This window comes from Cherax quadricarinatus, chromosome 26, assembly GCF_038502225.1.
Source record: "Cherax quadricarinatus isolate ZL_2023a chromosome 26, ASM3850222v1, whole genome shotgun sequence".
NCBI lineage: Eukaryota > Metazoa > Arthropoda > Malacostraca > Decapoda > Parastacidae > Cherax > Cherax quadricarinatus.
Genome location: NC_091317.1, coordinates 772,606 through 796,869, shown reverse-complemented (window position 1 = coordinate 796,869; position 24,264 = coordinate 772,606). Strand labels below are relative to the sequence as shown.

The following is a 24,264-nucleotide window of genomic DNA, read 5'->3' as shown; positions in this document are numbered from 1 at the left end:
AGGACCGCTCCTGATGGTAAAATGCCATGCAGGAAACGGAACATAACCTCCCGCACCCGAGGTCTGAGCTTCAACTTACGAAAACGACACCAAATATCTCCCCATCCATACATGGGGAATATTCCCTCCACCGGCACCACCACCCGACTCCCAATTACTCTCGCCAAAACCCCTATGCGAATCTTGCCAGGCTCCCGTAGGACCATGAGGGTACGCAGAACCTCCTCACATTCCCTCAACTCTGCACCCACATACCACCTCTGCACTCCCTCATACAGAAGCTTTAACCCCACCCACACCCGACCCGTACATATTCCCTTCGTAAGAAAACACATTTTACCCAACGCCGTAGATCCAATAACCCTAACCCCCCGTGATGTACCGGCAGCATTACCACCTCCCTCCTCAGCCAATCACACCCAGAACCCCATATAAACCTAAACACCTGCTTTAAAATTCTCGTGATTCCTTGCCCCGTTAAGGGGTAAACTGCCGCCACATGCCAAACCTTACTGTATAGTAACGTGTTTACCACGATGGCCCTCTGCAACAATGTCAAATGATACGGGCGCAAACTCCCCAATCTATGCTGCACCCGTTCCACAATACGCTCTGAGTTCACCCCTCTCGACGGCACTTGATTCTCCATAAACACGATTCCACATATCTTTAAGCTATCCACCACCCTCCACTCCACACCAGCATCCCAATCGCCCTGCCAGTTCCAATTTCCCAACTTTAAGAAGCAAGATTTCTCCACATTAACCCTCATCCCCGTAGCCTCCCCAAACGTATGAATGACCTCTCCAACCTCTCTCAAACTATTCCCCTCCCGTACAAGTACTGTCGTGTCGTCGACGTATCCTACAATCCCCGGCCCACACCCCACCTCCCCTGTCCCCACGCCCCCACAGATACGTGCCTCAATGAGTCTGTAAAAAGGGTCTTGAACACAGGCAAACAGGATTTGAGATAGTGGACATCCTTGCCTGAGACCCCACCCCATACACACTGCTTCCCCTATGCAACCATTAATTTGCACATGCACCCGCGCCCCTCGATACAATGTCTCCACCCATTCCACAACCTCTTCCCCAAATCCCTGCTTTAGAAGGATCTACTGCAATGCCTCCCGTTCCACACGATCATAAGCTCCCTGCCAATCCAAAGCAAGTAAGCCCCCACCTTTTCCCCCAAGTCCTCTACAAACCCCTTAAGACGTCCGTGACCCTCGACCATAGATCTGCCAAGCAACCCATATTGCCCTCCAGATACGACATGCCCCACGACACATTTCAGGCGATTTCCCAGTATTTTCGCAAACAATTTGTAATCCGCACAAAGTAAAGATATCGCCCGATAATCCTTGAGGGTATTCTGGACCTCTCCCTTTGGGACCAGAACAACCACTGCTGTGGCTTGCAACTCCCCCAACACCCCATTCTCCTTCATGATATTCATCAACTCCACCAGGAATCCACACATTAACAGGGTAATCCATCAATCCCGGGAGCCTTTCCCATAAGCATACTCACTAATGCCCGCTAAACCTCGCCCTCATCTATCTTCCCACCCAGCGCTACTCGATCACTACGCCCCAATGAACATGGCACTAGCTCACAGACACTATGCAATGCTGCACCTCCCACTGCACTATGTCCCAAATACTGCTCATACCATGGATCTGCATAACCACTCATTCCCTCAGTCATCCTCAACACTTGCCCCTCACGATAATCCCCCACTTCAGAGTGAACGATTAACCTACCAACCTCTGTGGCCGTCCGACGTCGCTGCTGACCTCGTAAAACACACGCCGATGGTCGATCGCCCCATAACACCTCCTCGACCCCCCCCTGCACACGCACTGCATTAAACCGTTCATTTTGCAGCTCACGAATCCTTCCCTTCAACGTTTCTATCTCCTTTACAGGATGTACTCCCCCGTGTCCACCTCTCCCATAGCAATCCCTCAACCTACCCTCTAGGTACTGAAGGAGCGCATACGATTGTTGCATCATGCGTTTCCCCTCCCTCACATAAAACTTACGTATTCATGCCTTAGCTACCCCGTCCCACCACCCCAGTAAATCCTCTATGCCCCGCCGTTCCTCACTGAGCTCAACCCACATCTCAAATCCTCCCTGCTCCTCCTCATCACTCAGAATCCTTGTGTTTAGTTTCCAATAACTCTTCCACCTCCTGGCCAGCCCATCCCACCCCAGGTCTGCCACGACCCCCCTGTGATCTGAATATTCCACCTCCACTGTACACAAGGACTCCACTCAAACCCGCTTTGTGAAGTACACCCGATCTAGCCTCGCCGCATATCCTCGTCTAACAAACGTGTGCTCCACCTCCCAAGCCCCACCCCCAAATACGTCACATAGACACACATCTCTCAGAAGATCACCTAGGATAGTGGAAAAATGCCCTGCCCCACGCGGCTCGACGTCTGCCCTGTGAATAACACAATTCCAATCCCCTCCCACAATAGCAACAGGTGGTAAAGAATGGAAAAAATAAACGAGCTCATCCCTGACAAAATCCGCTTTCAGACATGCATCACTCTCTACGGGTGCGTAGATGCACACTAACGCCACTTGTTCGCCCATCCACCATCCATCCACTCTGATAATATGCCCCTCGCTCCCCCTTCACTTCTACTAACCACAAATGGGCTCGCCTCCCGGAGTAGGACTCCCACCCCTCCCTTCAAGCGACCCATCTGCATCACAAAAGCCCTATAACCACTCACCTCCAATACACGCCCCACCTTGATATTGTGCTCTTGCACAAATACAACATCCACTCTATGCCAGCACAAAAAACTTGCAAACCACGCACGCTTCACATCCTGGCACAAACCATTAATGTTGACTGTTATACACCTTAGGCCAGCGGTGGTTTCTTCCCCCTGTGCTTTGTCACCTTCCTCACAACACCACCATGTCCTTTCGGACCTCCTTTATGCATGTCCCTACTGGCAGCCCTAACCCCTCCCCAGTCCAGCTCCGGGTCCAAAGTATCCAAGAGACCACCACCCTCCTCCTCCACCACCACCACCTTGCCAGTCCTCTGTGCTGGAGTCAGGACATCATCTGAATCCGATGTCACAGCCTCACGCTTGCGCGCGACTCCACCTGTTCCCATCCACACCTCCTGTGACATCTCATGGTGAACCTCCACCTCCACCACATGTCTGACCTTCCCACCCTCTGGGCACAGTGCCCCGTGAGACACCACCAAGTCAATGGGCTCAGTTTGTTGTCCACACAGGTCTGCAGCATTCCTCACATCAGCCCTCGTCACCAACTCGCCCTCCCCATCGGACTGGGGAAACAGCGAGGTGAGCACATTCTCCAGGACCTCGTCAATGGCTTCCTCCACCGAACCATGCCGTCCCACACCATCGGGCAAAATGGGTCCCACAGGGCCCCCAGCCACAGGGGCCGTCAGGTCCGCACCCGCCACTGCCTCTGCCTCCTCCACCTCCTCACTCCACAGACGACCAGGCCCACGTCCTTCCTGTATCTCTAGAGCACGTCCAACTTGCCCAGGTTCCCCTGCGGCAGTACATTCAACACCATGGAATCGAGTCTGTTGTTCACAATATGCAGCAACGTGATCATAACCACCACAACGCCTGCATGTCCTGCGTTGCCCAGCATAGGACACCATGAGCTGAGTCCTGAAGGCCTCCAATATAACATATGACGGTATGGGGTGCCGTATCGTCATTTTCAGTGAAAACGTGCCCTCTGGGTATCCCACGTATGCACCTTCCACCCACTTGCCGGGCTGTGCCAGGTGAACGGTACCGTAGTCCTTAAAAACATTGCGTATGTCCGTTTCATCAGCCTCAAACGGTACATTTCGCACTCTAACCCATGTATAGTGCCTGGAGACGTCATGAAGGCGGACACTCACCATAGAATTGACGTCCACTCGAACATCCTGGTATTTCTCTACCAGCCGCTCGTAGACGTCGGTGTTCAACAACTTAAACACCCTGTATGCACCATTAAGTGCTACACCATACAATTCTTCATCCTGAATACCATAGGTATCCCGGATGATTAATGGCAACAGCACAGGAGCAGCTTGCGGTGAAATTGCCCTGCGAACCAGCTGGATACCCACAGTATTTACCCTCCTCCTTACACTCTGCGCCATATTGGAAAAAACCAGAAAGTCTTCCAATCGCCGAGAGAGGGCAGCAGGCGTACGTCTGCTCACACCAACAGACGAGCAGAGAATGTGTCCATCAACGTAAATAATTTGTGAAAGAATGTTCTGTGCGACTAAGTTATCAATACAGCTTAAGGCATCATGTTTGGCTTCAAGACGAAGCTTTGGTTGTGATTTAAGAAGAGTTTTGGGGGGAAATGGAGGAATGGTAGTTCGGAATGGGGTAATATCCCATGGAGCAGAGAAGTGTCTCTGTTGCCTAACTTGACATAGATCATGTAGCTGGTTCACCCAGAGGTCGGTTCCAGTTTTTTCGATTGTTGCGGCCCCCTACCAAACTAGAGGTTAAATAGTTAACCTGCCGGCCGGCAGTACCACTGGGTACGTCATCAAACCCATTGTGGGGACTGCTGAGCCGGCCTTAGAGCATTAAGTACCTGAGCACCTCACGGTACACTTCTACTGGCCTTAGTAGCATCAAGTACCTGAACACCTCACGGTACGCATCTAAGCAGTAGGTACCTGAACACCTAATGGTACACATCTACTGGCCTTAGAAGCAGTAGGTACCTGAACACATAATGGTACACATCTACTGGCAGTAGAGTATTCTACTGGCTTCTACTGGTTTTAGAAGAAGCGCTCACCGCAGCTCACTGAGTCTGTTGGTCTCGGTTATCTGACGGCCGCATTCAGTGAGCTTGCAACATAGTGTGCGCTGCACCGGACCACCTTGCGGTGTCAACCGGCTTTGGAGAGTATTTACAGGACTGCCGGTGATGTCTGCGGACTCACCGCCTACGCTTGTCAACTGTGGGCCGGAGTCATCTGATACTGTTTAGTGGGACATTACATGAAGAAAAGGTTGGAGTGTTACACTGAACTGGGCCAGGACCGTAGTGTGACACTTAGGGAAGTATGATGGAGTGGAACACTGAGATATGCTACAGGACCGTAGTGGAACACTGAGAAGAAAAGGGTGTCGTGTGACACTGAAGATGGCCTGGTTGTAGTGTACACTGAATAGTGTCATGTGACTGGCCTCGACAAAGACGCTATGCGGGTAGTGTGACGCAGAGACAAGGGTGTCAAGTGTGACACGGTTGCGAAAGTGTGTATTACACGGAGAAAAGGGTGTCAATTGACACGGTGGAGAAAGAGCGTCACAACTCGGATAAGTGTCGTGAGAAACGCAGTTGATTATGATTTATTATTATACAAATGTTTTTTATAATTTATTATTTTAGCATAGATATATATATATTATTTTGAGATGCTAATAATTTATTATTGTAACATGTAGATATATTTTAAATACCTCCTAGACCAAAGATTGTTTTTATATAATATTAAAGATTAATTGATTTTAATGTGTACATATGTATTCCGAACTCTTTATTACAAAATGAGTAAAACTTACCATCTTTAAAAAATACTTTTGTAATATCGATCCATCTGGAAGAATGTTTACCAGTGCTGAGGAAAGTTTGGAGGTCTTCTGTGCAGGGGTTTAAATGGGCTAACCTAAGCATATTGACCCCAATAAGGATATTTCTTTCAGTAACACTATCTCTAATGCTTGAAATATTAAGTTCTTTCCGCATACTTAAAATTTTGGCAGTACGAGGGCATCCTAGGATGATCCTCATTGCTTCGTTTTGCAGTTTTTCCAGCCCTCCAAGCTTCCAGTCAGACAGTGCAAGTAGTGGCACCGCATAATCAGTGATATAATATAAGCAAGATACATCACTTTCACAATTTTAAAATTAGCACCATACCTGGGATGAAACCCAGCCACAACTCTCCGCCTTTCTTTGTATTGGCGACAGTCTCGTTACAACAGGTCCAAGTAGTGCAACCTCAAAGCCTAGATACCTGTATCTGCTTGCATATTCAACAAGAGACCCATCATGCAACTGAATCTGACGAACTGTGCCTCTGTCGAGGAAGACTTCTGTTGAGTATCTCTGTTTTATTCCCCGAGATTAGTCAGTCAATACACTACAGCGAATGAACACGTACGTCAGTCCCAGGCACGTGAAATCAGGTTTATCAATGTAACACTAAATTTCAACACTGTAGCTAACAGAATAATCATACTGACTGCATTCTCTGGCCACCTCCTGGACGCCTATTAATGCGGGTGTTTGTTGCGAGTAAGGGATTTAAAAAATATTTAAATTTTATCTTGGGGGTTCTATGAAGTAGCTCAGGTAGTAGTTAGCCTGTAACTAGATCGTCCCTTATTAGCAACAAGGTATTGGAACACCATTAATCCTTGTTTTTCTTTTGAATATGGGTAATGGTGTAATTTTCAGTAGGAAACAAAGTTCAACAGAAAAATATACGATATTCAGTAATAGTGTTTAATCACAACACTGTTCTTCTCTTTATACATTAAATACAACGTATTTCATTACCTTAATATTGTAGGTACGATTTCTTTAAGTCAAGATAATAAATTTACATATAAGTTTTAAACACAATTTCACTAGGAATATCACTTTACATACATATTGACAGATCATAAGAAATTTCAAATAATGTTCCTAAATGTCCAGTTCAATCCAAGAGATTGTATGATTATCTTTTTTAAGTTAGCAACAATGAAATGGAATAATGACCGTCGCTGAAGACTTTTCTATAGAAAGTCAAATAGTGGCTAGACACTATTACTGCCAACTACGTCTAAACGTAGTTATGTACGAGATCTATCTCCTATAATAAAGGGAAAAATAGACAAATAACAAATGTCTGAAAGATATATTCGTCCAAAGACTGCACAACTGAACGAGACTAGGAATAACTCAGTTCTCCAACAATGCACCGAGTAAACTTCAGAGTCACCCGAAACTCTTATTCTCAAAGAATTGCGAAACTGCGAAACTTGACCAAGCAACGAGAGGAGAGATGTATTCTCTCTACTCAGGGCTGGACCAGGGAGCAGATTGCTTGACTGTTAACCTGACATGAGGTTGGATCACGTGACCCAGCCCACGTAAGCTAGAGCTTAAACCAGTTAACAGTATTTGACGTGATGGTTTTCCATTAGGGTTGTTCACATCATAAAATAAATCGATCCTACCTATTTACAATTCTAATAATAATAATAATAATAGAAATAATAATTATAGTTCCATGTACTGTAGTGACAGATAAAAATATAAAGCCGAACAGCTTCATTTTAGCTATTAGTGAAGATCTTCGTGATATAATATTAAGTGAGAATCACTTTCCCTGAGCGTATCTAAATATTACATTGTGGTGAACTATTTCCAGCGCGCAACAGTGTGGTCTCTCCATCCTTCCCGTGACTTATAATACACAAATTTTATTGTTGATTTAGCTGTGGTATTAAATGACAATATCTAAATTTTCATTCTATGTTAGATTTTATCTATTCAGATTTCACTTCTGCAACTATTTTATCAAGGAAGTTTAATATTCTAAATTTTATAATGATGAGGAGTTAGTCCACATCACTTAACATATTAAAACTTTTAACATTTTTGAGTTTCATTGCCACTTCACTTTACGAAAGCATAATTAATCTATTGAACCCTATAGCATTAAGCTTTTTTTGAAACAACTTGTAGGTAGAATAAGTTTAAAATATTATCGACTCTCTGGTAAGGTGGGTCCCATCTATCGTCTTCCTTTCTAAATTGATCTATTCAGTAACTTACAGTGCTAGTCATGGCATTATGCCGCTCCCCCCCCACAGATGTACCAAAACACAAACACATATCATGAAAGATTATAATATATATAATCGCACACTTACTGAGGTTTTAATACTTGGTGCTGCGTCCTTTACGCTTAATCACGTCCCTCAGGCATGTAGGAAGACTCTCACACAAGTTCTTGAGGGTTTGGGGAGGTATATTATTCCATGCTTCATGTAGAGCGGCCTCCAGCCGTGGGATGGAACTGATATCCATGCCCAGTAAATTTTATTTCACTATTGACCAGATGTTCTCAATAGGGTTTAGGTCTGGGGAATTGCCTGGCCAGTCATTAAAGAATCTCTCTTCACAGTCCGTAAGCAAGTGAACTACAGATTTGGTGGTATGACTCGGTGCGCCATCCTGCATAAAAACCGTAGCCTCACACTTGTCAAAAATCTAAGGTAAATTGTCGCTCGGTAAGTCCAGGTAGTTATACTGGTTCGTATACTAGTTTTTGAGAAGCACAATGAGCTCACCAACACTCCGAGCACTGAAACACCCCAAAACCATGAGCAAGTCTGGGGTGTTTGGTGGTCCCACAGGTGTAGCGTGGATCTAGTGTGTCACTACCTCTGGCGGTGACTACTGTAGCCCAGTTCTGACACACATCTATTAACAGTTCTTACAGATACCTCTGAGAGAAGATGTGGGTTCTTTTCTTTCAATTCTCTAGCAGTTATCTTAGGTGTACTCTCTAACTGCTTCTTTAACACAATTAAAGTACGAACAGATGTCTTCGAGAGGTCAGGCAGATTTTTGGCAGACAGTAACTCGACACCACCATCAGCCTTGAAATGCTGCACCCAGTTCCTCACTGAACTCTCACACACGCCAACATTTTCCACTATTTCTTTCGTCTGGTGCCCAGCTTTGTAAAGCCCTATGATTTGAGTTATAGTTTCAGGTGTTAAAGGCTTCCTTTTACCCATAACCAAACATGTATTGCCCAAAAACCAAAGGGAACACCAAACAAAAGATGGGGCAGCCACTTGAGCACTGAGGAGTCACTGTGGAGTGTGGCGGCAGGCCGTGACGTCATGCTCACGGCTGCTACCCGGCATATTGCACTGACGAAAAAAGACTCCCTGTATGGTAGGCCTTTGATTTTCGTCACGGCATTATGCCGGGGCTCTCACCCAGCATAATGCCGTGACTAGCACTGTATTTTCGACGTCAGTATCAAGAGTGACTAAATCTTAAATATTTTTCTCCTTATTTCTCGTTTTAGTTATATTGCGGTTAATAATATAATGTTGGTCTTCGTCCTCAACCAGCAGAATTAAACCCTAGAAACTAAATTCCTCAAAAGTTTAGTTTGGCACTTTCTCATTGTTCACTTTCAACATTTCCTTTTCCATATGTATTTTTCAAAAACAAGGGTCTTCTTACAAATTTTCACAGCCCACCATGGCCTACAAATTTTTAACATGAACCCCTTGGGGTCCAGGGACCCAAGAAAATCTTTGACCCACAGTGATATATAGGTTTCGGTAGTCATTGCCAATAATGGGTCTAAGTTTTTTTACGCAAATAAAAACTTTACAGTAACCTGTGGGCTTTAATGGCGTGACATTGCCAGAAGCGGGAATAGTGGCCTTAGGGCCTGAAGTCGACGCTACATTCTGCGTGGTTCGTATCTCTGTGATGTGGAGTGAGGGATCTTCAAGTTCTCAAACCGTTCTATTTTAGTATAAATGCAAATATCACGTCTAATAAATGTAATTTACTTAATGAAAGGACTTAAAATGGCTCTATAGTATACTGTGCGTCAAACCCTTAGGATATCTTTTTCTAAGACTACTGAAGGATGTTACGTTACCTCAGCTTATTTCAGGGTACCATCCACAACAGTGGAGTAACACCCAGGCATGTACTGGCTTCTAGGTGTGCATGTGCTACAGGTGTAAAGAGTCTTGCCCATGCGTCCCACCCGCTCCTAGCCAAGACATGCCCATACGTCTCAACCGCAGGAGCTAAGACGCAGGAACCACCAAAAATAGGAAAAAACTGCAGAAAAACAGGCGAGGTAAGATAGAATTAAGCTACAGCAGCCAGTCATAACCAACAGGGAAAGGTCAGTCATCACGGTATGGCTTATAAATGCGAGTACAGGACGAGGGCGCACCAATTTTTAAATGGTTATAAAATGACCTTTATTTTTAAAGTGGTGGACCGGTAAGCCAGCGGAAGGCCTCGGTCAGATGACCAAAGCTCCAAAGGCGGGTCATCATCTGACTAAGACCCACGCCCGGAAACACTTGTCCTTGTCCTGAGAACGCATCAGTGTTAAGGCAACAGTGGTCAAGACATCACTAGTGGGACCTCTGCCTCTGTAACTTCATCAGTGGTGAACTATTCTTATAACATACTCGTGTGTGTGTATACACACACACATGCATGGACATGATTGGAGAAAGAGACTACATTGTAGGTACAATTCAGTCCGGAGAACATAAGGTAGTCATTGGAGTGATGTACAACCCACCACAGAACTGCAGGAGGCCAAGAGAGGAGTACGAAGAAAACAACAGGGTGATGGTGGACACACTGGCTGAGGTGGCAAGAAGAGCTCACTCGAGCAGAGCAAAGTTACTGGTAATGGGCGATTTCAACCACAGGGAGATCGACTGGGAAAACCTGGAGCCACATGGGGGTCCCGAAACATGGAGAGCCAAGATGATGGATGTGGTACTTGAAAACCTCATGCATCAACATGTCAGGGACACAACCAGAGAGAGAGGGGAGGATGAGCCAGCAAGACTGGATCTTGTGTTCACCCTGAGCAGTTCAGACATTGAGGACATCACTTATGAGAGGCCCCTTGGAGCTAGCGATCATGTGGTTCTGAGTTTTGACTATATAGTAGAGTTACAAGTGGAGAAGGTAACAGGTACTGAAGGGGACAGGCCAAACTATAAAAGGGGGGACTACACAGGTATGAGAAACTTCCTGCAGGAGGTTCAGTGGGACAGAGAAATGGTAGGAAAATCAGTAAACGAGATGATGGAATATGTGGCAACAAAGTGCAAGGAGGCAGAGGAAAGTTTTGTTCCCAAGGGAAACGGAAATAATAGGAAGACCAAAACGAGTCCTTGGTTTACCCGAAGGTGTAGGGAGGCAAAAACTAAGTGCAACAGAGAAGAAGAGTAGAAGAGCCAGAAACGAGTATGCACAGATAAGGAGGGAGGCCCAGCGACAGTATGAAAACGACATAGCATCGAAAGTCAAATCTGACCCGAAACTGCTGTATAGCCACATTAGGAGGAAGACAACAGTCAAGGACCAGGTGATAAGGCTGAGGAAAGAAGGTGGAGAACTCACAAGAAACGATCAAGAGGTATGTGAGGAGCTCAACACGAGATTTAAGTAAGTATTTACAGTAGAGACAGGAAGGACTCTGGGGGGACAGACCAGATGGGGACACCAGCAAGGAATACACCAACAAGTGTTGGACGACATACATACAGATGAGGAGGAGGAGAGGAAACTGCTAAGGGACATCGATACCTCAAAGGCAATGGGACCAGACAACATCTCCCCGTGGGTCCTTAGAGAGGGAGCAGATATGTTGTGCGTGCCACTTACCACAATCTTCAACACATCCCTGGAAACTGGGCAACTACCTGAGGTATGGAAGATGGCAAATGTAGTTCCCATTTTTAAAAAAGGAGACAGAAAAGAGGCACTAAACTATAGACCTGTGTCATTGACGTGTATAGTATGCAAAATTATGGAGAAGATTATCAGGAGGAGAGTGGTGGAGCACCTGGAACGGAACAGGAGTATAAATGCCAACCAGCACGGATTCACAGAAGGCAAATCCTGTGTCACAAACCTTCTGGAGTTTTATGATAAAATAACAGAAGTAAGACAAGAGAGAGAGGGGTGGGTTGATTGCATCTTCTTGGACTGCAAGAAGGCCTTTGACACAGTTCCTCACAAGAGATTAGTGCAGAAGCTAGAGCATCAGGCGCATATAACAGGAAGGGCACTGCAGTGGATCAGAGAATACCTGACAGGGAGGCAACAACGAGTCATGGTACGTAATGATGTATCACAGTGGGCACCTGTGACGAGCTGGGTCCCACAGGGGTCGGTCCTAGGACCAGTGCTATTTTTGGTATATGTGAACGACATGACGGAAGGGTTAGACTCAGAAGTGTCCCTGTTTGCAGATGATGTGAAGTTAATGAGGAGAATTAAATCTGATGAGGACCAGGCAGGACTTCAAAGAGACCTGGACAGACTGGACACCTGGTCCAGCAAATGGCTTCTCGAATTTAATCCTGCCAAATGCAAAGTCATGAAGATGGGGGAGGGGCACAGAAGACCACAGACAGAGTATAGGCTAGGTGGCCAAAGACTGCAAACCTCACTCAAGGAGAAAGATCTTGGGGTGAGTATAAGACCGAGCATGTCTCCGGAAGCACACATCAATCAGATAACTGCTGCAGCATATGGGCGCCTGGCAAACCTGAGAACAGCATTCCGATACCTTAGTAAGGAATCATTCAAGACACTGTACACCGTGTATGTCAGGCCCATACTGGAGTATGCAGCACCTGTTTGGAACCCGCACTTGATAAAGCACGTCAAGAAACTAGAGAAAGTACAAAGGTTTGCGACAAGGTTAGTTACAGAGCTAAGGGGAATGTCCTATGAAGAAAGATTAAGGGAAATCGGCCTGACCACACTGGAGGACAGGAGGGTCAGGGGAGACATGATAACGACATATAAAATACTGCGTGGAATAGACAAGGTGGACAAAGACAGGATGTTCCAGGGAGGGGACACAGAAACAAGAGGCCACAATTGGAAGTTGAAGACACAAATGAGTCAGAGAGATAGTAGGAAGTATTTCTTCAGTCATAGAGTTGTAAGGCAGTGGAATAGCCTAGAAAATGACGTAGTGGAGGCAGGAACCATACACAGTTTTAAGACGAGGTTTGATAAAGCTCATGGAGCGGGGAGAGAGAGGGCCTAGTAGCAACCGGTGAAGAGGCGGGGCCAGGAGCTAGGACTCGACCCCTGCAACCACAAATAGGTGAGTACAAATAGGTGAGTACACACTTCAGTCTGGGGAACATAAGGTAATCATTGCAGTGATGTATAATCCACCACAGAACTGCAGGAGGTCAAGAGAGGGATATGAAGCGAGCAACAGAGTAATGGTGGACACACCAGCTGAGGTGGCAAGAAGAGCTCACTCGAGCAGAGCAAAGTTACTGGTTATGGGCGATTTCAACTACAGGGAGATAGACTGGGAAAACCTGGAGCCACCTGGGGGTCCCGAAACATGGAGAGGCAAGATGATGGATGTGGTACTGGAAAACCTCGTGCATCAACATGTTAGGGACACTACCAGACAGAGAGGGGAGGATGAACCAGCAAGACTGGAGGAGGCGGGGTCATAGTGGTACCATCCACTAGTTGAAGTAGGTCTTCGTCCAAAGGTTGGACAAGTTTTGAAGAATTCTTTATATCAAGATCCCATGATGATGCGGTGTCTGACAGTTGTGATGAATGGTTTTGAAAACCGACAAGTTGAAGATTGAGACAGTTATGCAACATATGGGAATCTTTATTGAGGAAACGTTTCGCCACACAGTGGCTTCATCAGTCCAATACAAAATAGAAAGGTGTAAGAAGAAGAGGAGTTTGAGGTAATCAATCCCTCAGCCTGGAGTCGATGTGTTCAGTCCATCAATCTTGTAGAATGTACAACCTTCGGACGAAGACCTACTTCGACTAGTGGATGGTACCACTCCTCGTGCTTCGCCTCACCTGACTACAGTATATAAGCCACGTCTACGGCTCTATGCTGCACATTCTACAAAATTAATGGACTGAACACATCGACTCCAGGCTGAGGGACTGATTACCTTAAACTCCTCTTCTCCTTACACCTTTCTATTTTGTATTGGACTGATGAAGCCACTGTGTGGCGAAACGTTTCCTCAATAAAGATTCCCATATGTTGCATAAGTGTCTCAATCTTCAACTTGTCGGTTTTCAAAACCATTCTTGACAGGTATTCCCTTCTTGACAGGTATTCCGATGCAGTACTTTCCCCGCTATTCCTGCCTGTTACTCTAGCTTTTCAACTATTCTCTTTTGTAGTACTGTATAGAAAGCCATCTTACAGTCCAGGAAGATGCAGTCTACCCATTCTTTACCCTGTCTTACTTCTGTTAATTTGTCGTAGAACATCAGTAAGTTTGTGACGCAGGATTTCCCTTCCATGAAGCTTTGCTAGTTGTCATGGATGAGCCCGTTCCTTACTAGGTGCTCCACCTCTCTTCTGATAACCTTCTGGCAATATAGCATTAGCTGAGAACTGTAGACCAATAGCTCTAACGTCTCACATCATAAAAATATTTGAATGAGTACTAAGAAGTATGATGGCAAGCCACTTGGATTCCCAAAAACTGCACAATCCATTGCAACATGGGTTCAGAGCGGGTCGCTCGTGCTTCTCACAACTACTGGATCACTATGATATGGTCTTGGATGCATTGGAAGAAAAAACAGAATGCAGATGTAATATACACAGATTTTGCAAAAGCCTTTGACAAGTGCGATCATGGTGTAACAGCGCACAAAATGCGTGCTGAAGGAATAACTGGCAAAGTGGGCAGATGGATCTTCAACTTTCTAACCAATCGAACACAGAGTAGTGGTAAACAGAGTCAAATTGGAAGCTGCCATAGTGAAAAGTTCTGTTCCACAAGGCACAGTACTTGTCCCCATCCTGTTCCTCATCCTCATATCAGACAGACAGAGATATTATCCATAGCACCGTGTCTTCCTTTGCGGATGATACTAGGAACTGCATGAGACTGTCATCCATTGAGGACACAGTTAACCTCCAAGAAGATATAGACCAAGTTTTCCATTGGGTAGTGGAAAACAATATAATGTTCAATGAAGACAAATTCCAACAACTCCGTTATGGAAAATTGGAGGAGATAATAATTAGAACTGAATATACTACAAACTCTGATCATACAATAGAGCGGAAAAGTAAAGTGAGGGACGTCTGAGTGGTAATGTTTGAGGATCTCACTTTCAAGGATCACAACAGTGCCACTATCGCCTCTGCAAAGAAAATGATAGGATGGATAATGAGAACGTTCAAAACAAGAGATGCCAAGCCAATGATCCTTTTTAAATAACTTGTTCTCCTTGGCTGGAATACTGCAGTGCATTAACATTTTCATTAAAATAGCAGGTGAAACTGTAGATCTAGAAAGTGTACAGAGAACACTTACTGCACATATAAGTTACGTCAAATACCTTAACTACTGGGAACGATTGGAAGCACTTGACTTGTACTCACTGGTAAATCCTAGAAGGAATGGTCCCGAATGTGTACACAGAAATCACTTCCTACGAAAGTAAAAGACTGGGCAGGTGATGCAAAATACCCCTAATGAAAAGTAGGGGCGTCATCGGTACACTAAGAGAAAACAAAGTAAGCATCTGAGGCCCAAGACTGTTCAACAGCCTCCCACCAGGCATAAAGGGAATTACCAACAGACCCCTGGCTGCCTTCAAGAGGGAGCTGGACAGATACTTAAAGTCGGTGCCGGATCAGTCGGCCTGTGGTTCGTATGTTGGACTGCGTGCGGCCAGCAGTAACAGTCTAGTTGATCAGGCCCTGATCCACCGGGAGGCCTGTTAGTGGACTGGGTCGTGCGCACGTTGACCCCCGGAATACCCTCCAGGTAGATAATCACGAGTTACACTACATACATACATACAACTTACCAGTTACACGCAAAGTCTTACATACATTACTATAAATGCGAGTTAAGGGCTCTATATGGTGACTGACAAATTCCTCCTCTATTAATTATAATTCTAAGAGGGAAAACTTAAACTAAATAACGTGTAAATCTGGCTTAAAACATTATGTACCGAACGATGAATACATGATGTTAAATGTGGGAGTTGTAGGAGTGTGGGAGTTGTAGGAGTGTGGGAGTTGTAGGAGTGTGGGAGTTGTAGGAGTATGGGAGTTGTAGGAGTGTGGGAGTTGTAGGAGTGTGGGAGTTGTAGGAGTGTGGGAGTTGTAGGAGTATGGGAGTTGTAGGAGTGTGGGAGTTGTAGGAGTATGGGAGTTGTAGGAGTGTGGGAGTTGTAGGAGTATGGGAGTTGTAGGAGTGTGGGAGTTGTAGGAGTGTGGGAGTTGTAGGAGTGTGGGAGTTGTAGGAGTATGGGAGTTGTAGGAGTATGGGAGTTGTAGGAGTGTGGGAGTTGTAGGAGTGTTGGAGTTGTAGGAGTGTGGGAGTTGTAGGAGTGTGGGAGTTGTAGGAGTGTGGGAGTTGTAGGAGTGTGGGAGTTGTAGGAGTGTGGGAGTTGTAGGAATGTGGGAGTTGTAGGAGTGTGAGGGTTGTAGGAATGTGGGAGTTGTAGGAGTGTGGGAGTTGTAAGAGTGTGGGAGTTGTAGGAGTGTGGGAGTTGTAGGAGTGTGGGAGTTGTAGGAGTGTGGGAGTTGTAGGAGTGTGGGAGTTGTAGGAGTGTGGGAGTTGTAGGAGTGTGGGAGTTGTAGGAGTGTGGGAGTTGTAGGAGTGTGGGAATTGTAGGAGTGTGGGAGTTGTAAGAGTGTGGGAGTTGTGGGAGTTGTAGGAGTGTGGGAGTTGTAGGAGTGTGGGAGTTGTAGGAGTGTGGGAGTTGTAGGAATGTGGGAGTTGTAGGAATGTGGGAGTTGTAGGAGTGTGGGAGTTGTAAGAGTGTGGGAATTGTAGGAGTGTGGGAGTTGTAGGAGTGTGGGAGTTGTAGGAGTGTGGGAGTTGTAAGAGTGTGGGAATTGTAGGAGTGTGGGAGTTGTAGGAGTGTGGGAGTTGTAGGAGTATGGGAGTTGTAGGAGTGTGGGAATTGTAGGAGTGTGGGAGTTGTGGGAGTTGTAGGAGTGTGGGAATTGTAGGAGTGTGGGAACTGTAGGAGTGTGGAAGTTGTAGGAGTGTGTGAGTTGTAGGAGTGTGGGAGTTGTAGGAGTGTGGGAGTTGTAGGAGCGTGAGGGTTGTAGGAGTGTGGGAGTTGTAGGAGTGCAGGAGTTGTAGGAGTGTGGGAATTGTAGGAGTGTGGAAATTGTAGAGTGTGGGAGTTGTAGGAGTGTGGGAGTTGTAGGAGTGTGGGAATTGTAGGAATGTGGGAGTTGTAGGAGTGTGGGAATTGTAGGAGTGTGGGAGTTGTAGGAGTGTGGGAGTTGTAGGAGTGTGGGAGTTGTAGGAGTGTGGGAGTTGTAGGAGTGTGGGAGTTGTAGGAGTGTGGGAGTTGTAGGAGTGTGGGAGTTGTAGGAGTGTGGGAGTTGTAGGAGTGTGGGAATTGTAGGAGTGTGGGAATTGTAGGAGTGTGGGAGTTGTAGGAATGTGGGAGTTGTAGGAATGTGGGAGTTGTAGGAGTGTGGGAGTTGTGGGAGTTGTAGGAGTGTGGGAGTTGTAGGAGTGTGGGAGTTGTAGGAGTGTGGGAGTTGTAGGAGTGTGGGAGTTGTAGGAGTGTGGGAGTTGTAGGAGTGTGGAAACAGCGAAGGAAACACCGATGGGTGTTACGGGAGGCGTTATTGTGAATGGAGAGTCCAGCCTTGAACGCGTCTGCTAGTCTCTAGTCCTGGCAAAAAGTGAGAGTTACCTGACGGCTATCTGGGTGACGGGGGAGGGGAGCCCGTGACGTCAACATAACACGGGACCATGACTATACATGGTACTATCAATTATATAATACTATACAAGTATTACATTGTTAACAGTGGGAATGAAATGTAAGGGTATGGGAGTGAACTGTAGAAGTTGCAGGAGGGTGGGAGTGAGTTGTAGGAGTGAGAGTAAGTTGTAAGAGTTTAGAAGCAAGTTGTAGAAGTGTGGGAGCGAGGAACTGTGTTGCAGAAATGTGGGAGTGAATTATAGGAGGGTGGGAGTGAGTTGTTGGGGTTTGTGAGTTAGTTTTTAGGGTGTGAGAGCGAGTTGGAGTGAGGGAATTGTGGGAGTGAGTTGTAGCCGTGTAGCAGGGACAAGAGCTATAGGCCCATTTGTAATAGTGCCAGGACATGTAACTCAGCTGTAGCAGGCACAGGTGCTGTAGCTCAGCTGTAGCAGGCACAGGTGCTGTAGCTCAACTGTAGCAGGCACAGGTGCTGTAGCTCAGCTGTAGCAGGCACAGGTGCTGTAGCTCAACTGTAGCAGGCACAGGTGCTGTAGCTCAGCTGTAGCAGGCACAGGTGCTGTAGCTCAACCGTAGCAGAGCCGGAAACTGTAGACTTTCAACCTAAAGCGGGTTCAATCCTGGGGTGGGCGGAGATGTTGGGTAAGTTTCTCTGTACCTTGTAGCCTAGCAGTAAAATGTTACTGTGGGTAGAATCCTGGGAGGAGAGAGTATGAAATACCTTAGATTACACTGGGCTTTGGAATGAGCCAAGAAGGATAACAGCTCTTAGTCTGTAAATGAGCTGAGGTAGGACAACAGATCTTAGCTTGTAAATAAGTCAAGATAGGATAGCAGCTCTCAACGTGTAAATTCACTGGTGTAAACAACTAAACAGTTGGTAAATCCTGTTGTCTTCATTTTCTTTCTTTTACAGGTTACCAAGTCAGCTGCTCAAGAACATCAATTTGCGTCACTGTGCTCATTAACTGTGATTTTATTTCAAGAAAAAATAACTTTCAGCTAGAGACGATTTAAGTGCAATATATGTTAACAACTCCTGTTACATAGCCCCATTGTTCAGTGATTTGTTGACCATTAAAGATGGAGTCTGATAGTAGTGATCCAGCATCTCTGCTCTCCTCACTAACCCTCAACGCTGACACCACCCACGCTGGCCTCCACACATACGCCTATTTCTACCTACTCGGGACTTCCCTAAACCCAAGTATATTACTGCTTTTTCTGGCATTCAACATTTTATGCTTGGTAAGTTCACGGTTAAGAAGCTAGTTCTTTCATTCATGATATATAAATAAACTCCTTTTCAGCATTACAGTATTGAGTTATTTTTCTTAAATACTTGTAAGTTAAACAGGCTTAAGATTAATATTATTGACTCTGGAGAGGTGGAGTCATCTATCGCCGTCTTCCTTTCTAAATCCATTCAGTAACTTATTTTCGCACTCAGTAATATTTAATATTTAAAGTAACTCAACTATAATGCTTTATAGTATGGCATCCTGTGCGTCAAACTCGTATCTTTCATATTCCGTGACGATATTAAGTAAATTTTGCAAAAAAAACATCATGTCGTACTCATTCTCTTGCAACCTATTTTTCGCGAGAATGGACATACAGATGCAACCAGCCTTCATTAACCTTTCCATATATGGAATCTCTACTCCATCACAGCTGATCGCCTACCACTTTCTCACCACCTACTGGGCAGCCAGAAGTCACCAGCAGCATGACTCCCGTAACTTGGAGGAGGAGACTGAGCCCAGGAAGGTAGTGGCTGAACCTGGAGGCTGGTTGAGACCAGTGAGCAACATAGAAATGTTTTCAGCAACACCACTGATTCTGGGCACTGGTAACACTGCTCAGGTGTTGTGGCTCTCCTCGTCTCAGCCCATCACACCTGAGGACGTTAATCAAGCTCTCTTCGTAATAGCTGAGTGAGTATAAGTCTGCTGTTCTGTATATAAAAATAAAAAAACAATTGTAAACATAGCTTTAGAGAACAAAACTTTTAAGGAGAGCGAATATCACACATGACGGTCTAACCCATTTGACCACGCAATCCTACAAGAATGATGCACCCAGCAGAGCTTGGTGTTTTACCGTCATCTGAGGACATACGGTGGTGTGGTGCCTTTGAGCTAATTTCATGAGGCGACATGCGTCATGTGTGATTTCCGCTCACCATGAGGTGGGCCAAAACGACATGGGTTCGAATCCTCGACAAGTCCCAGTGTTGTTATTGATTAATACCACTCGTTCGTGGTTATAATAATATATATATGCTGCTCGTGAAACTAGTACACCAAGCGGGGAGTTGAATGAAATTAGCTCATAGGCACCCACACCACCGTATGTTCTCGGATCATAGAAAAACGCTTGGCTCTGCTGGGTGCTTGGTTCTTGTAGGATTGCGTGGTCCTGTGCGTTAGAGCGTCATGTGATTTTCGCTCACCATGAGACGGGCCAAAACGACATTGGTTCAAATGCTCGGCTAGCTGGAGTGTTGTTATTGAATAAATACCACTCGTTCATGGTAACAATAATATATATATATATATATATATATATATATATATATATATATATATAAATATATATATATATATATATATATAATGTCGTGCCGAATAGGTAAAACTGGTCAATTAGCAAGAACTCATTTAAAATTAAGTCCTTTCTAAAATTTTCTCTTATACGTCGTTTAAAGATATATTTTTTTCATTAATGTTGATGTAAAAATTTATAATTTTGCACCAAAAGAAACTTAGAAAACTTACCTAACCTTATTATAACAAGAGCAATTTATTTTAGCCTAACCCATCTAAAAGATTCGCTGCCTGACCACGGTGGAGTGCGGTTGTGCTCGGCACCCCTCTGCTGTCTTCAGGCGAGCTACCTTAGTTCAGCAACAACCATTGAATAGTGAGGACGTGCGCTGCTCATTGGGATATCAACATGGCGGAACATACAGTACGGAGAGTGAATACTATCTGCATAGAGCTGGTTCGTGGTACGTTAAGTGGAGATACGATGAACGTCCTTCTCCCTAACATCATCAGGGATACATATGGTATTCCCAACGAGGAATTGTATGGCGTCGCCCTTAATGGTTTATCAAGAATCTTTGTGAAATTTCTACGAGTCGATTTCTACACAAGAATTGTCGAGCATTACCAGGAACAACGCATGAGTGTGAATTCAACGATGGATGTTGTGTTACATGACGTCTCTAAGTACTTCACATGGGTGAAGGTACGGAATGTACCCTTCGAGGCTACGGCTTATGGCCTGCAGGAGTTTTTTCGAAGTTATGGGACAGTGCATTCTGCAACAATGGGGGTGTGGAGGGATGGTCCATATGAAGGAATGCCGGAAGGTTCTTACACCCTTAAAATGTCTTTAACAAGGCCTATACCATCCTATGTTACGATGATCGGTTGTAGAACACAGGTTTATGTGTACTATGCTGGGCAACGGAAAACATGTCGTCTATGTAGCTCTTATGAGCACATGGCAGCCCAGTGTCCTAGGAGGCGGGCTTCTCGAATTCTCGACACTCCAATTGTGATTCAACAGTCGTGTAATTTGGTGCCTGGCTCTGATGCCTCGGGAGGCCGGAGGAATGACCTCTGGAGCGAAGAGGTCGACCGGGAGGTGGCGGCGGTGGAGACATGTGTCACTCTCCCAGGGACGTCGGGGGAGTTGAAGGGTACATCTGAGGAGACTTTCGTCCAGGACGCTTCAACCCAGGATGGGTTATTGGCAGATGTGATCAAGGATTTTTTGGATGAGGAGGAACCCTGTGCAAAAGGTGTCCTCAGTTCATGTGAAGCTGGAGCTTTGGAGGGACAACAAATTGTTGAGGAAGACTTGAGTAAGATTGGGCGGGAGCATGTGGTGGCCGTGGAGGTACACCAGGAGGATTTGTCTGAGGGTGATATGTGTGTAAGTGTGAGTTCTAGGAAACGAACTGCGGCATCAGAGATAGATGAGGTCATTACCCCGGGGCAGAGGCCGGGGAAGAAGTCATGGGAAGCGGTTGTGGAGCCGAGGACACATAGTGGTAGAGGTGTGCCTGAGTTGCAAATTGGGAAAGGGAGGGGGGAGGTGACTGCACAGGAAAACTCGAGTGGCAAAGGAACACGTAATATGAAAAGTGCAGTGGGTAAATCCCAGAGGCATAGGGGAAAGCCGCCCCTTCTGTAATTTTCAGATGTGTCACGCTTAATGTTAATGGACTTAAGACTGAGGTCAAGAAAGTTTGGTTGGAGTGGTTTTTAAGGCAGTTTGATGTTGACATATGCTTTTTGCAAGAGCATAATCACAGGGCTGGTAGTGTGTTGCGGGTGAAAGGATATCGGATGTATGTAACCAGTGGTTTGCAATTGAAAGGTGGGGTAGCAGTTGCGGTAAAGGAGACCAGCCCCTTGCGTGTCATCGGTTGGGAAGAGGGGGGGGGGGGGAGGATCGTGAGGGTGGATGGCGTCTGGGGTGAGAGTCAAGTTAGTTTCGTGGGAGTTTACATGCCAGCAACTAGTAATATCAGGGTAAAAGTAGATTTTGTCAGAGAGGTATTGCTGTATCACTTGAGAGGTTTGCCTGCTATAACAGTAGTAGGAGGTGATTGGAATTGTGTGATTAGGAGTGGTGATGTCGAACCGAGAGGGGCGGGTTGTGTGCTGAGTGTGCTGAGGGATGTATTGCGAGATATTGGGGTTGTTGATGTGGTGGGGAGGGGGGGTTACCTAGTGGAGCATACGTTCGTCCGTAGGGGATATGAAGCGCGATTAGACAGAATTTATATTAAGCAGGGTATAGATGTTGTGAGGGTGCAAACCTTCGATGTGGGGTTTTCTGATCACAGGGCGGTAATAGCAGATTTGATGTGGGATGGAGTGGTGCGTATTTATTCTGGGTACTGGAAATTAAATGTAAGGCTTCTTAAGGAGGAGGGGGAGGGGCCTTTTTTCAGTGATTGGTGGTTGCCTTTTTGGGAGGCTAGGAACAGGGAGATAGATCTGTTAGATTGGTGGGAAATGCAGGCAAAACCTGGAATAGCGAATTTTTTTAAGGCTAGGGGACGAGAGGAGGCGAGGTGGCGTTTTGGGTTGCAAAATTATCTGGAGGGACAGTTGCAAGATTGTTATGTTGGGGGAGGTGGTAGGAGGGATGATATGGACAGACTGCGGAGTAGAATAGCTGAATTACACAATGATAGGTTTGATGCAATTAGGGTTAGGGCGGGGTTAGAGGATGTTTTGTGGGGTGATAAGCCGTCTGGGTATGTTTTACGTAAATTTCGGGACCGACAGAGTGTAAACACCATTCTACAATTGGAGACAAGCCCTGGGGTGGGAGGGTATCCAGTGAGTCGAGTCCTATCCAATACGGAAAGTATGAGTCTCTATGCTGATAGTTGGTTTAGAGAGAAATGGAGTTGGAGGGAGGGGGGTTCCTGGGAGGGTATTTTTGAAGGGGGGTTCCATAGCGTTTTAAGTGAGCAGGATAGTGGGGTTGGAGGTTGGTATAAGTGAGGTTGAGGTGGAAGAGGCAGTTTTCGGGATGAGTACCGGGAAAACACCAGGGATAGACGGTATACCAAATGATTTTTATAGAGCACATTGGGGGTGTATTAGGCAGTGTTTTGTTAGGCTATTGGACCATATGTTAACTAGTGGGAAGTTGGGTATATCGCAAAGTACGGGTGTCATAGTTTTGGTGCCAAAGAAGGGGGGGGGGTAGAGAGTTGAGTGCTTACCGTGCAATATCTTTGATGTGCGCTGATTACAAGGTTTTTGCGAAAATTTTTGGTATTAGACTGAAGAAGGTCATGGGGTCGGTGATACATGGGGGACAGTTTGGTATCTCGGGGAGGAGTATGCGGGTAGGTCATGGTCGTATTCGGGATTTCCTTGAGGGTAGTAATAAGGGAGGTATTCTAGGTCTGGATTGGGAGAAAGCTTATGATTATGTGGATAGGGAATTTTTGATTGAGAGTATGGTGAGAATGGGTTTTGGAGGGAGGGTGGTTGGATGGGTGAGGACTTTGTATGAGAATGCATCAATGAGAGTACAGGTAAATGGGAGGTTGGGTAGTTCAGTAAGCATGGGAAGGGGTTTAAGGCAGGGGTGTCCACTCTCCCAAATACTCTTTGCATGTATGCAGAATCCTTTCTATGTTCTGGTTGATGGTGGGATGGGAAGGTTGGGGGAGAGTGGAGGATATTGTGGGAATATTGTTGGTTATGTAGATGATACAACTGTTTTACTTAATGAGATTGAAGATTTAAGAAAAGTGGGAAGGGTAATTGAGATTTTTGGGAATGCTACTGGGATGAGAGTTAATAAGCAGAAATCACGGTTGTTGGAGGTAGGGGCTTGGGTAGGAGGGACCTTGGGGGAGAAGTTTGGTTGGATAACTGTAGATAGGCTAAAGATTTGTGGGATTTTGTTTTTGGCAGATGCACAGGAGAGCAGGAGGGTTAATTCAGAAATGGTAATGGACAGAGCTTTGAGTAGGCTGAGGAGTCTAAGGGCCGGGGATGTAACCTTGCATCAAAGGGTTGTGGTGGTAAATACGCTGATTTATAGTAAGGTGTGGGGAGTGGCGGAAATTTACCCATTACAAAGTCAGGATATTATGGAAATGCAAAGAAGAGTCTTAAGGTATGTGTGGGGC

The 24,264-nt window shown here is 45.7% G+C and overlaps 1 protein-coding gene across 1 annotated transcript in view; it reads left to right on the top strand.

Annotated features, from left to right (window-relative positions):
• LOC128691570 (uncharacterized) overlaps positions 1-24,264 on the top strand; it is a 44,213-nt gene that overhangs the window by 12,895 nt on the left and 7,054 nt on the right. Inside the window, exons 2-3 of the mRNA XM_070088723.1 lie at positions 18,499-18,830; positions 19,257-19,519. Of these exons, the coding sequence (XP_069944824.1) occupies positions 18,666-18,830; positions 19,257-19,519 (428 nt within the window). The 5' untranslated portion in view covers positions 18,499-18,665. The remainder of the gene's footprint in view (positions 1-18,498; positions 18,831-19,256; positions 19,520-24,264) is intronic.